At 41.7% G+C, this 13,197-nt stretch overlaps 1 protein-coding gene across 2 annotated transcripts in view; it reads left to right on the top strand.

Moving 5' to 3' along the window:
- plpp3 (phospholipid phosphatase 3) overlaps positions 1-7,680 on the top strand; it is a 28,540-nt gene extending 20,860 nt beyond the window's left edge. For both annotated transcript variants that reach the window (XM_010787464.1, XM_010787463.1), the window contains exons 6-7: positions 189-365; positions 5,402-7,680. In XM_010787464.1, the coding sequence (XP_010785766.1) occupies positions 189-365; positions 5,402-5,530 (306 nt within the window). In that variant the 3' untranslated portion in view covers positions 5,531-7,680. The remainder of the gene's footprint in view (positions 1-188; positions 366-5,401) is intronic.
- The last annotated feature ends 5,517 nt before the right edge of the window (positions 7,681-13,197 follow it).

A 13,197-nucleotide genomic window follows, 5' to 3' on the forward strand; every position in this document is an offset into this window, starting at 1 on the left:
GGTTTAGGTTATGTCAGAGCTTGTTATACTAGAATACCTTATTAGTGTCCGCAGGAGGGAAAGTAGTACTAAGTTAACTAACTAAAATAGTTAGTCATATTAGTAACTACTGTATGAAGACAAAATAAATAACAATATCTCTCTCTCTCTCTCTCTCTCTCTCTCTCTCTCTCTCTCTCTCTTCACAGTTCTATCTCCATTCAAGGTTTTCCTGGCGCGGCGCTCGTCTCCTCCGCCCCCTGCTGCAGTTCACCCTGTTGATGATGGCCTTTTACACCGGCCTGTCACGCGTCTCCGACCACAAGCACCACCCGACCGATGTCCTGGCAGGCTTTGTGCAGGGAGCCCTGGTGGCCTACTGCATAGTGAGTGCACACATGTTGCACGAAACACACTAGCTTAACCAGCAAACTGCATGAAAACATGATATGAGTGCAAAGCATGAATGCATACATCTTTTTGCAATTTAAATCCTTTCTATAATTGCCTGGGGATCCTACAGGCGCACCAACCTTTAAATAAACCTTGACTCCATGAAGCTCCTTTTTTCACTTTTCTCCTCTCTGCAGGCAGTGAAGTGAGGAGAATCTGATTCCCTTTAATAAATAACACATTGCTTGGAGTCGAGCCCTAGTTCGTGTGTGTGTGTGTGTGTGTGTGTGTGTGTGTGTGTGTGTGTGTGTGTGTGTGTGTGTGTGTGTGTGTGTGTGTGTGTGTGTGTGTGTGTGTGTGTGTGTGTGTGAAAAGAAATTCCATACTCTCTTCACTACTCCTCTGACATCGTGACAGCAGTCGCCAGATGATTTTCGTAACCCTCATCATTACACTAAGCTACATGGAGCCAAGGAAAATTGAATTTGGGTCAAAAGGAAAGTAGAGGGAGTGTAAAAAGAGAGCGAGAGAGAGGATTAGCCTTTGAAACAGGAATGAGGCTGTTAATTATTTTGTGTTTTTTTATTTGGCGGCTCTGGTTCTATCAGCCCAGCAGGCCCCTGCCTAACTCTGCTGCCTCTGGGAAACGTGTGGAAAGACACACTCACACACACTTGCACACAGGCAGACACAAACAAGCCTTACCTTTCTACACGATCCAAATCATGAACGTGGAAAGGATTAGGTTCATAAAATTCAGCAAGACTGTAGTTGTGGCGCCTAGGCAAACCTTGGCACAGCCAAAATGTAATCACACACACACACACACACACACACACACACACACACACACACACACACACACACACACACACACACACACACACACACACACACACACACACACACCAGGGTCCTTTGAAGCCATGATCCAAAATGAACCCCAAGCAGAAATCAGCAAGTAACAATAGAACGTAATGCTCTGGCAAAATCAGCTCTCCTCCAGCTGGAAGGCGCTCCTGGATGACATCAGCTTTGACAAGGATAAAAAAAAAAAGGGGAAGAATGTTTCATAAATATGCTCAACATTTAAGCTTGACTTCTAATTGGGCAGAACTGGCTGGAGGAGTGAGGGAGAGCAGTGACATGAGAGAAGAGCCTTGTCTACGTCTTGGCTCAGGATTTGCGTGGGTTTAATCCGACTCAGCTATCCCACTACCCTCAGAGAGACATCTTAAAACACACACAAAAACGCTTTTTGTATCGACTTGCATACACATATATATATTAATAATACACATGCACACTCATTTTTAAACCCCTTCCGATCAAGCCGCTAAGGTTAGTTTAACAATCCTTGAAGCCCGGTCTGATTTTCCCAGTCTTGGTAGGAACACACATCTGTGAATGCTTAAACCTGGCTGTGTCAGTCTCTCAATAAGCAGCAGAGCAGAAAGAAGCTGACAGGAGATGAGTGGAGGCAGACGGAGGACGTATGAAGCCTGTGGGCTTTGGAGAAGCCAGCAGAAAGTCCTCAAGTGTTAGCATCCTTAAATCTTAGATCTTAGGTTAACATGTGGACAGTCGTTATTCTTGTTCTCGTTAAGTTTGAAGTGCAAGGATAAAAGACTGAGTTTACACTCTAAAGTCATGTCTCTTAGATGTTAAGAGCGCTAACAGTCTTAAATGATTTTGCTTGGATATACTATATTTACTTGAACTAACAAATTAGCTGCAGTAGCAGCTCTGTTATTGGAGAATTTGTCCGCTCATGAAATGCTTTTATGAAGCATTTAATATTTAAAAACCCCGTAGCAGCTTGGGTAATGTGGTCCATGGATCTGAGTTTGTGCATATAATGGAGAGGGCACTCACTCACAGTGCACTTGTCTCAATACAAAGGTCTGATTTGGAAAACAAAAGAACACATTAGTCAAATAGGTGGGTCTGCACGTCAGTCCCAAGTGAGTGATTGTGAACAATTGTTCTGAATGTAATATGGTGGGTTACATGGCCTTGTGGAAAATTGTCTTCCTTTTCAAATATATTTCTGTATTCGCAAGAGACTTAGAATGTCATGTTGATCTTGGACTTAATTGTCTTTGCTTTCGAAGGTTTCCCTAGACTACAGTTACCTCTTTATTCCCAGAGCCCCCCCATTGAGTGCCAGTAAATGAACAAAACAAACCTGGGGTAAGAATGAACACATTTATTTGTAGTGGCGGCTGTGTCTTTGTAAGTCAATTGCAGATTTAAACCATTTGTCTGTACTCATAGTTGAAGATGGGTGGTCAAACTCAAGATTTTTAAAGAATATGTAGATAAATGTTTGTTTGGAGTCCAACGCGCCAGACTGTGTTCAGGGCTGTGGTCCAGAAATCATGATCCCAAAAAATTAGGAACCAAAACAGGAAGTTGTCCGTCTGTCCTACCTGGCACTTCCTATCAGACACTGTGACCTACTTCTCAACATGTGTGGTAATGAAGGTCGAGAGGACCGAATCCAGCAGGAAGCAGCTGTGACAGAGAAAGCTAGGGCAGCGTTTTTCGAGGTTCATTATCACAATGGAGAAGAGTTGGGTCAGACATTGTAGGAGTACAGGTCAGGAGGATGCTCACAAGGACATGCTGTAAATACTCAGGGTCTTAAATATTAAAAGCAGCGTCTGAGTGGTCATTGAACTGAAGCAGGAAGTCATATTTTATCCCTCCACACACAAGTTTCAAAATTTTATTTAATCTACCCTAGCAAAGTTATTTTTTTATTTATCCAAGGATATAGTAAGAGACTTAATATGTTTACACTAATGTTAGAATTTGATAAGTATTTGAGTATTGCACAATTGAACAATTATTGCACACATTATAAGTATAGTCATCATTATATCTTATTCAGTACCATCCTCTAACTTACATCTGTTAATTTGAATGAATTTACTGACTTATTGTCGGGATGGCGGCAAAAATATAAATAGTTTCATGTGCGTGCAGAAAATGTCAGTTTTATCCTTTGACATGAGGCAGAGGGGGTCTAGTGAGTAATTCAGTGTTTTTTTAGACGTTCACAGTTCCTGCAAATGAGTGCACACACTTCCTGTGGGACTTACCATCTTTATGTGTCAGGCTTGACATTTCAATAGTGGTTAAAGACACACAATTGGAGGTAAAAAAAACATGCATGCACCCACACATCCATACATTTATATACATGCCTTCAAAGAATCTGCTTTTTTGAGCCTAACTGCTGAGTCCGCAGCTTTCAACACAAAAGGTCCGGAGGCATTGTGTGTGTGTGTGTGTGTGTGTGTGTGTGTGTGTGTGTGTGTGTGTGTGTGTGTGTGTGTGTGTGTGTGTGTGTGTGTGTGTGTGTGTGTGTGTGTGTGTGTGTGCGCACATCATGCACAGGAAGTGGTGAAGTCTCGATAAGCTTTCCACCATGGCAGGTTCAGGGGCGATAGGTTGGAGGTCGGTTGACACGACAACAAGGCCCACTGTGATTGGACGCTGAGCCTCCTGATGGGAAACGAGCCTAAAATGTTTCCCATGACGACTCGGGTTATTCCCAGAGATAATAACATCACATCCCTCCACACTCCCCTATCATACATAATATACCATAATGATGCACTGAAGACGCTGCGCAAACTGATGGCCATACAGACAAAGAGCCCTTTTCTCTAACTCTGAAGGCAGCTGTGTGTTATGGAGATATCTATACGTTAGTGATGTCATCCATCAGTCAAAGGTCACCAGTGAAGGTCATTTTATGGTCAGTAAATGTCAAGCTGTAATAAGAGAATGTCTTTGTGTTGAGCCCACCACTCGGAATAAGACAGTCTTTGTCATACAAAAAGATAATTGACTGTATGTCGAAACATGGCCAAACTTAAATATGAATTTCCCATATGAGAGCATTTTCTCAGTTTATTTTTCCCAATGACGGTTATCTATATTGTTTTCCCAGTGTGCATGATAGGCACTCTTTCTCAGAGTTTAGTGTTGAATGGCAGCTTCCCCCTTGGCCCTCTTTCCTTGTCTCCCTGGCACAGCCCTCTGCTCGGACTCCACTGGCAGCACGGAAGGAAAAGCTGCCCCCGCCAATTGTGTGTGTGTGTGTGTGTGTGTGTCTTAATCGGTTGTTGCTCATTATTGACCCAAGACCCTTGTGAGTGGAAACGGTAATCCACTCTTACAGTGGACAGTAGTTTCCATGGTCCCACTTCCTGTACGCCCTTGCCCATTTTCCTGTTTGACATATGATGTCATCAGGACCTCAGGAAGAGATTTCCTTTCTGCCTTTTTTTTTTCCTTACATCCTTTAGTGCCAGACTGACCTCAGAGATGATGTGAACGGGGAAATTCACCCCTGGCATCATTTAATAAAAGATTGGGCTACTATATCTGAATGTCAGTTTAGGGTGAGCTTTACTAACATAACTTCCTTCAGCCACATTACTCAGTGCAGCTAAAGTGGGATTTTTCAAAGTGTGGAGGAGGGAGGTTAAGGGAGTTTCTCATAATGGCATCATGAAGTAATGCAACCCTACCTTTTATGCTTCTTGCCAGCTTACAGTGTATTAACACTAGCCCTGTTCAGACCCGAGTTTTATTTCCAAACTACTTCCAGGTCCAAATAAAATGTGCATTTTACATCTGCTTTTAAATTAATCACATTTTCACTTGCACAATTACATTAGATTTGTTTTTTGTTTGAGCCAGGGCTACAAGCTAAGTAGACATGTTGATGTTATCTAGTAGCATTACCATGGCAGCTGTCTGGCATAGTCAAATCAACTGAGGTTAGTTTAACATGCTCTATCCAAATGACTTTGCTGGCCTGCAATGTGGTACATTTGAATTAAAACTGAACTTCAAAATGATACATGACCAGCCAAATAATCTCCATATTTAGTTTTGGCTAAGAAATCCCATCTTTATTTAGTGAGGAAACTTTTATCCTTCCTTATGATATGATTTCCATGTGGTCTCTGTTTCCTGTCCTCACCCTGTCTCCCTCTGTGTCCACCAGGTGTTCTACGTGTCAGACCTGTTTAAGCCCAGAGTGAAGCCCGCCACGCCTCCGCCCTCCCCCATCAAGAAGGAGCTGCTCCAATCGTCCGACATCATTGAGAGGAACAATCACCACAACATGGTGTGAGAGTGGCCGAGACTTCTTCCTGTTACTGAGGAGCCAATCACATCGCTGCTCTTCCCATCGGACAGTAGAATGTAGCGATGAGAGACTGTAGCTGCTCCTCAAACGACACCCTCCTCCCTTTCGCAGTATCCAGCAAGGCACTTTGTGGATAAGGGTGTCAGATTTGAGATTTGCACAGCAGAGTCCACTCTCACTATCCAGACTCATTATTTACTATTATGTTAACTACTAATCAACATTTGAGCCCATCGTTTTGAGCACAAACAGAAAAGATTTGGAAGACTAAAAGACACATTTCATTGAGAAATTGACAGGCAGAGCTGAGGGTGTGGAGGGTTGATGGAAGTGTAACCACATAAAGGGAAAACACTTTTGAAGAATAACAAATGAAGTAAAGACACACAAAAAATGACAAACCCCCTGCCTAGAGAGAGAGGGATTTCCAGTGATGCATCCTCTCTGAACTCTGTGGCCTTGGAACGCCGTATGACAACAACTTCCTTAGCTATGGGAAGGATATTACTGCAATAACTAGCAGCATAGAAATATTAACAGTATAGAAAAATATAACTTATAGCACTGTTTTTAAGTCCATTGTCCATTATCACCACTTGCTGCCTGAGATGTCTCACTGAGAAAAAAAAACTTGATGATGCTGACGCATATGAAACTGAGGAATTGACTCCGAGAATCCGACAGAGCCCGGCGTGGTGGTTTCACCATGCTTAGCCAGGATAGAGTTAGCATAGCAAGGGTCATATACCGATCTTTTACGGCCTTTTTAACAGGTTTTAAAGCAGTTATTTGACTGCCTTTTATCTTACTGATAAGCAATACATCCTTATCTGAATAAACTTTGTTTTAGCATTAGGAACTGAAGCCCTCCAACACAACTGTCCCAAGATCAGCACATCAAGTTTTTTGAAGAGGACTCTTAGAGCGGCCCAAACCCGGGATGTTGCATTTCTTGAGAGTTAGATGTAGTAAAGGGGGAATATTTTCTGTGGAAGGAGGGAGGCAGATCTCACAGCCTCCCAGCACCTGTAAAAGAGGCGTGGCTGTGCCATGCCACTTACTGGTGTTGGGGCCATCTGTTTGGCTTCCTTAACAGGAAGGGGATGGGTGCACAGAGTGAAGGGGTGTGGGCTGTCACCAATACGAAGAGGGTGATGAATTACAGCTAAGCTGGCACATTGTTTGGGATGATTTGGGCTCTTTCTGCTGGAAGGGAGGGGCTCTCACCCACCCAATCACTCATTGGCAATGGATGTTTGTCTCTCGATGTGTGTGTGGGTATGTGTGTGTCCTATAGACTCTTGTGTTTGTGTGGGTGTGCTTGTACATGTACCTCTTTTGTGTGTGTGAATGTGTGTGTACATAGGTGTGAGCGATTTGCCCTGTGAAAACAAACCCCCTCATGATAAACTAAGTGTGTGTCAATTGAAACACATGCTGTCAGCTGTGCCAAGTGTGTGTGTGTGTGTGTGTGTGTGTGTGTCTGTGTGTCTGTGTGTCTGTGTGCATGTGTTTGCCACTGTGTGTCAGAGAGCAGGTGAGCGTTCTAAAAACTGTGGATCTATTATTTGTTTTCTCTGCTGAGAAGCATCTTTAACCGTGTGTGTTTTTAGCCTGTCCTGTATAATCACTAACCGTTGTACAGTACACATACAGAAACCCTTTTTATTTACAGCCTACTCAGATCCTCCTCCAACAACACACTCCGCCATGTTGCACATCTTTTTCATCGTATAGTCCGTCCTATTATTTCACAAAACCGTTTTCACTCTCTTTTTATAAATATATAAATAATGTATAGATCACTAAAATTAACTCTGTAAGATATTGTTTCTTAACATGTTTAGATATATCCACTATGATTACAGACCTGTGTTATTTACAAAATGCTGCTTAAAAAGCATCGATTGACAGATTTTTGTATCTAGATAACTATCAACTATTGTAGATTGTAATAGTTATGTTTGTAATATGCATTCAAAAAATACACCCACAATTGTATTACAATTCAATATTAGTATTTTTGTATCATCTCGTTTTTTTGTACAAAGACATAGTTGCAATGCTGTTTTTCTGCTAAATGTACTTAGCTCTATTACATGTGCTTTCAAATAAAAAGCTCAATATGAACACAACTTTGTTTTGTCTTGACTATTGATCCCACACTTGGACTACACGTTTTGAATATGACTTATGTTTTGTATGGCTTTATGGATTGTTGTTGTAAATGTTTGCTTTTTTTTCTTGTGTATGAGGAAAGTCCTCTATATTCCCATACACAAGAACATATAAAAACTGCACAAATAAGAAATGTATGCATTGGTTATGCATATAATAAAAAAACTTTCCTTATATGTCTGTCTGTTTTCTGACATGGTAAAAAATATATGTTGTGATTTAGTTTGAATCAAGAAGAGAAAAGCCTGAATGACACTTTCTGTCTTCTCAAGTGATCATCAGCTTCCTCTCAAAAACCAAAAGCTACACTTTTATCATGCACAGCACATCATATACTATCACATAACAATGTTCAGAATAGCACTTTATAAACATATTTTTAACTTCTAAAATTATCAGGCAACAACTAATAGATGTATTTTTGTTTAGTTTTATTCCCAATGTGACAATAAAAAGAAGAGGAAAAGAAACTCTGATTGGGATCAGTGAATGACTGGTATTTGCTTTATAAGCTCAATGAGTAAAAAGGCAATCTCTTTGGACAATCACACTGATGTTATCATTATAGTAGCATGCAAGCTTCCCCATAGTGTCCTGTAAAGTTAAGTCTTTTATTGACAGTGACAGTTCAGCTGGCCTGAGGTCAGTCACAAAAAAAACAACAGCACCAAATTGAGATTAACGGTGCCTGTGAACAGCTGGTAGGCCTGGGGTCAGCCATGCGAGGCTGTAATAGTGGAGGGCCTGCTGCTGAGGCAGAGAGAGGCCCATGTTGTGGTCTTGTTTGGCAGCAGCAGACAGAGCAGAGCTGGCATGAGGCCCTGCAGCGAGGCCAAGGCATTACAGCGTACTGCGCCTCTCAGTGTGCTGGGTGTGTGTCCTCCATCATCACATACTGCACACAGTACATCAATCAATCAATCAATCAATGTTTATTTATATAGCCCAATATCACAAATGTTACATTTGTCTCAGTGGACTTCACAGTTTGTACAGAATATCAGTATGACAATACGACACCCTCTGTCCTTAGACCCTCACATCGTACAAGGAAAAACTTCCAGAGAAAACCCACAGTTTAAAGGGGAACATGGGAGAAACCTCAGGGAGAGCAACAGAGGAGGGATCCCTCTCCCAGGACGGACAGACGTGCAATAGATGCCGTGTGTAAATTGAAAAGATAATACATTTGCAAGACTGCCAAGGCACACNTCAGGGAGAGCAACAGAGGAGGGATCCCTCTCCCAGGACGGACAGACGTGCAATAGATGCCGTGTGTAAATTGAAAAGATAATACATTTGCAACATAAGTAGTCCAAATGTTTGGAAATGCATGTGTGTATAATAGGAAGATGAATCCACGAGGATATCCATCCAGGACTTATGATCCAGGACATACATCATCTCGTATTGTTGACTCTCATTTATTCCTTTAAATTAAGCTGATGTTTCCTTCATCTCAGTGCCCAAACTTCTTATAAAATATACTATTTACTGTTGGCATGTGAAATCCCTGAAGCTCCGATGATGGTGATATTGACATTTTTACACAAGTTGGATATATTACGTCCTCCTCTGAGGGAGGAATTCCTTCACCCTCGGTCTTATAAAACTGTTTAAAAACCCCTTTGGACAAACTCAAAAATACCTGGTGGTCACATTAAAAAAAAGGTAGTTTTCCCTCAGTCAGGTTTGGAGATTTCCACCGCACACCAATGTTTTTTTCAAATATGGATAAATAATAAATTGGATATGCAACAGTGAGCTAATTAGACTACATATTTGACACAATTGAATGTAAATAAAGTGTCATTTGACAGCTGGTAAGCGTCAACAGCAAGTTAACCCTGTTCTGCTCAACTGCACTTTGTTAGAGATTCCAGTGTAATTGCTGTGGAAACCTTTGCTTTCTGAGAAGAAGACCGACTGATTGATAACATATGTATGCACATGCCATATACTGAATGACTGAAAAGTTAATATTACTCTCTGAAAGGAATAGGTCTTCAAAAGGTTTGTCACAAGCAAGAATGCAGCAGCTAGAATTGGGTCGGATTAATTTCAGTTTGTATTTAACTCAACACAGTAGCAGTAGAATCAGTATGTGTAAAAGTGGTAAGAGTGGCTCTCAGCTGACGAGCCAAAACAAGGCCGACTTACAGACTTCTCTTCTTTCCATGCAGTGCTTGTAGTCAAAAAGCCCTGAGTGAAATGGCCCACTGGCACACATGATATAAAAAGCATCACGGATTAACAAGAGTGCTACTGTGGGTGGCTCTGGTTTGGCTGGAAAGTTGCGAGTGAGTGTGTGTTAGGGAGAGAGAGAGATGGAGCTGGGTTGTGGTGAGGGTGGCACCTCCAGGAGAGACGTCTGGAGGCCTGGAGCTCTGAGGGTCTTTCTCTGCAGCTCAGGCCAGAGAGCAGAGAGGCAGCTGGGCCAGAGGAGAGCCTGAGGAGAGGAGAGCCTGAGGAGAAAGGCTCTGCACTACCTGAAGGGGAAAAGGAGTAGAGAGTATGGGCAGTTAACTGTTTTCAGCATGTCAGTGTCTTTTTTGTATGGTTTTAACACACATGAGGTATGCAGTCATAATATAAACTGCAGGAGAAAAAACCGAAAACGAGTGAGCAAAAAAGAAAGAAAGTAAAAGAAAGATTTCAGTTTCAGCTTTAGTGCCAACATCACTAATGCTGATTCAAATGGTTTCCATCTTGAACTCAATGACTAAAATGAAGAAATGAATAAATTAAATTAGTAAAAAAGAACAGCAACAGATGCCTCTACCGCTTACACACCACGCACTGCTGAGTCAGAATGTTTTTTACAGAAGGAATAACTCATTTACATTTACTCATTTAGATACATTGTGAAAACTGAGCAGTTTTCAAATAAATGAAAAGGAGACGGATATTTCAGTATTAACCCAGTTTTTAGTCAATCAACTATTTTAAAAGCATATGAGTGATTACAATAAGGACATGTGGGTGTGGCTCTCATTCAATGGGCACATGTGTGGGCAGCAGGAGGATTTATTTCAAGGATTAATTTCATGTTTTTATGATGATGATGATCGGGCATGAGAACAATGGGTCTTTTTCTGAGCCAGAGTGATGTTTTTGAGGTTTTTGATATGAGTGAAACATCAAATCCAAATCCAGTGAGCGTAAAGGGGTGTTAGACATCAATCTCATGTAGGTTTTGACAGACTGGACTAACCTAATTCTTGTGTTCTGACCTTAAGGGTTCATATTTCTGTGTGTAACAGACAGTAGGTATAAAAAAACTGTTATCTATACATGTCTGCGTGGCTATACACAACTTTGGTCTCGACTGAAATATCTTAAAAACTATTTGATGGATTGCCATGAAATATTGTGCCTACTTTTTATTGTCCATAGAGGATGAATTTCACAGACTTTGGAGATCTCCTGCACAGATATTCATGGTTCCCAGAGGATGAAACGTCATGACTTTTCTCTCTGAAGCCATGAGGTTCATGTTTGTGGTTTAAGGTGAAACCTCCACTACTGGATTGCCCTAAAACATGGTTCACACAGTCCCAACTTTTTCAATTCGAGAGCCTTTTTCTTAAATTGTTTAAATTTGACAACAGCGTGAATATTAAAATTAAATGCCCACTTCAACAGCAGCAATATTATCCCTGTATGACATGGAGTCTGTGCATGTGTGGTGAGCTGCATGGAAAAGGGGAAAAAGAGAGCGAGGGATAGAAAGTTAATACATTTCACAGATGTTGGCTGCTCGTGAGGGCAACAGGTGATTATGTCATCTTCACATAAATGGTCTCTGTGTCCAGCTACTCTTTTGCTTTCTTTCTTCTCACATACACAATTTTGCAAAGCCCTATTTACCAACTTTTCTACAAACAGAGTTAAGGTGTGTGCACTTAAAAAATCCAGCTTTATTTACTAACCTGCATCCTTTTCTTTTCAAATTGAACATCATAAAACCTGCATTACATTTCACCTCCTTCTGTGAGTCCCGTATGGGAAATACATCACCCTCCCATCAGTCCCCTTGTGGTCCATATGGACAATAAAAGCAAAGGAGTGCAGGGATATGGTTGCTCTGAACTTTTTTACTAGAAATGTTACGGATGCAAAAACTTTTATTGGCAGTTATTTTCATTTCTTCAGTACTGACCCAGAGATCATTGCACCAAACATCAAGGTAAAAACAGAAACACAAGGGAAAAATACGTAATGACATCTCAACCTTTAGGAGTGCATGCACACATACACAAACACACACTCAAACACAGTCATCATCTCCACTGATGCATTCAGACAGGTTAAGTGAATGCAGAGTACAGATTTCTACTGGTGTCTACTTCTTTTAGATGGCAGAGGGAGATGGAGAAGAAAGGGGACAGAGGATGAAGGGAGAGCAATGACTGGTGAGGAGGAAATGGGGTTAGACGCCTGCGACACAGGCCTCTTTGATCGTTTACCTTTTACAAAATGGAGCCAGGCAAGCATCTTTCACCCTCATCGTTCTCTGCCTTCCTTTCTCTTCAAGGTTGCCAAAGGGATCTCTGTCATACAGCCAAAGCTGCTTAAACCCCCATGGATCACCTGCTCACGCAACACTGCACTCAAACCCCCAAACACATATTGCTCCCACATGCACACATATAAACAAAGTACACACTCTTATTCTCCAGCAGAGCAGAGCCACTGGGTGATTTTGGGGAGTCAGAATTCAGCTCATTCGCTCTGGATGTGATCCAGAGGCTGCTGCCTGATTTACTGGACAGCCCTGAGAGTGTGTGTCTGCGCAGCGTTTGTGTATCTGTTGTGTCATCCTGCAAGGCGCCAACTGTGATCTCAGCACTTACTGTAGGGACTATGCATCTGCCCCGCTGACAACGGGCTGAATACCTGCTCCAGACATTTGGCCCATCCATCAGACTCGTAAAGATGTGATGTTCGCTCTGAGGAATTTAATGGAATTTGTGCAAATTTAGGTTGAAAGCTGTATTTTGATCATATCCAGTAAAGTAGGAATTATAGATTGTGTAGAGCTCGATTAAGTTTTGGTATCAGTCTTGTCTTTGTGGGAGTCAGGGGGGAATGGAGGAGAGTGCAGCTTTTTGCAAGGTTTCATAAGGTCAGACATGGGACTGGGTTGAGTCGAGTGAAATGTGATTTAGTGCGGGACAAAACTCCCAAAGCCCGTACATATTATCAGCTAAAATCTGGTCGACGTTCATGTTTATGCATAAACAATCACACACACACACACACACACACACACACACACAGAAAAACACCTCAGGGTTGAGTAAGCTGTCAGATGGAGTGATTCAATGTAACCATTAAATAGATAGATAGATAGCAAAGTTGTGGAACGATGAACAGACCATCATTCCCAGCTAGCTAAGAGCAAATAGGGGGAGGACTTCAGCAAAGAAAATTAAAAGAAAGGAGCAGACAGACAGAGGAGTGAGTGTGAA

Source organism: Notothenia coriiceps, unplaced genomic scaffold (genome assembly GCF_000735185.1).
Source record: "Notothenia coriiceps isolate Sejong01 unplaced genomic scaffold, NC01 NC01_scaffold00030448, whole genome shotgun sequence".
NCBI classification, from domain to species: domain Eukaryota; kingdom Metazoa; phylum Chordata; class Actinopteri; order Perciformes; family Nototheniidae; genus Notothenia; species Notothenia coriiceps.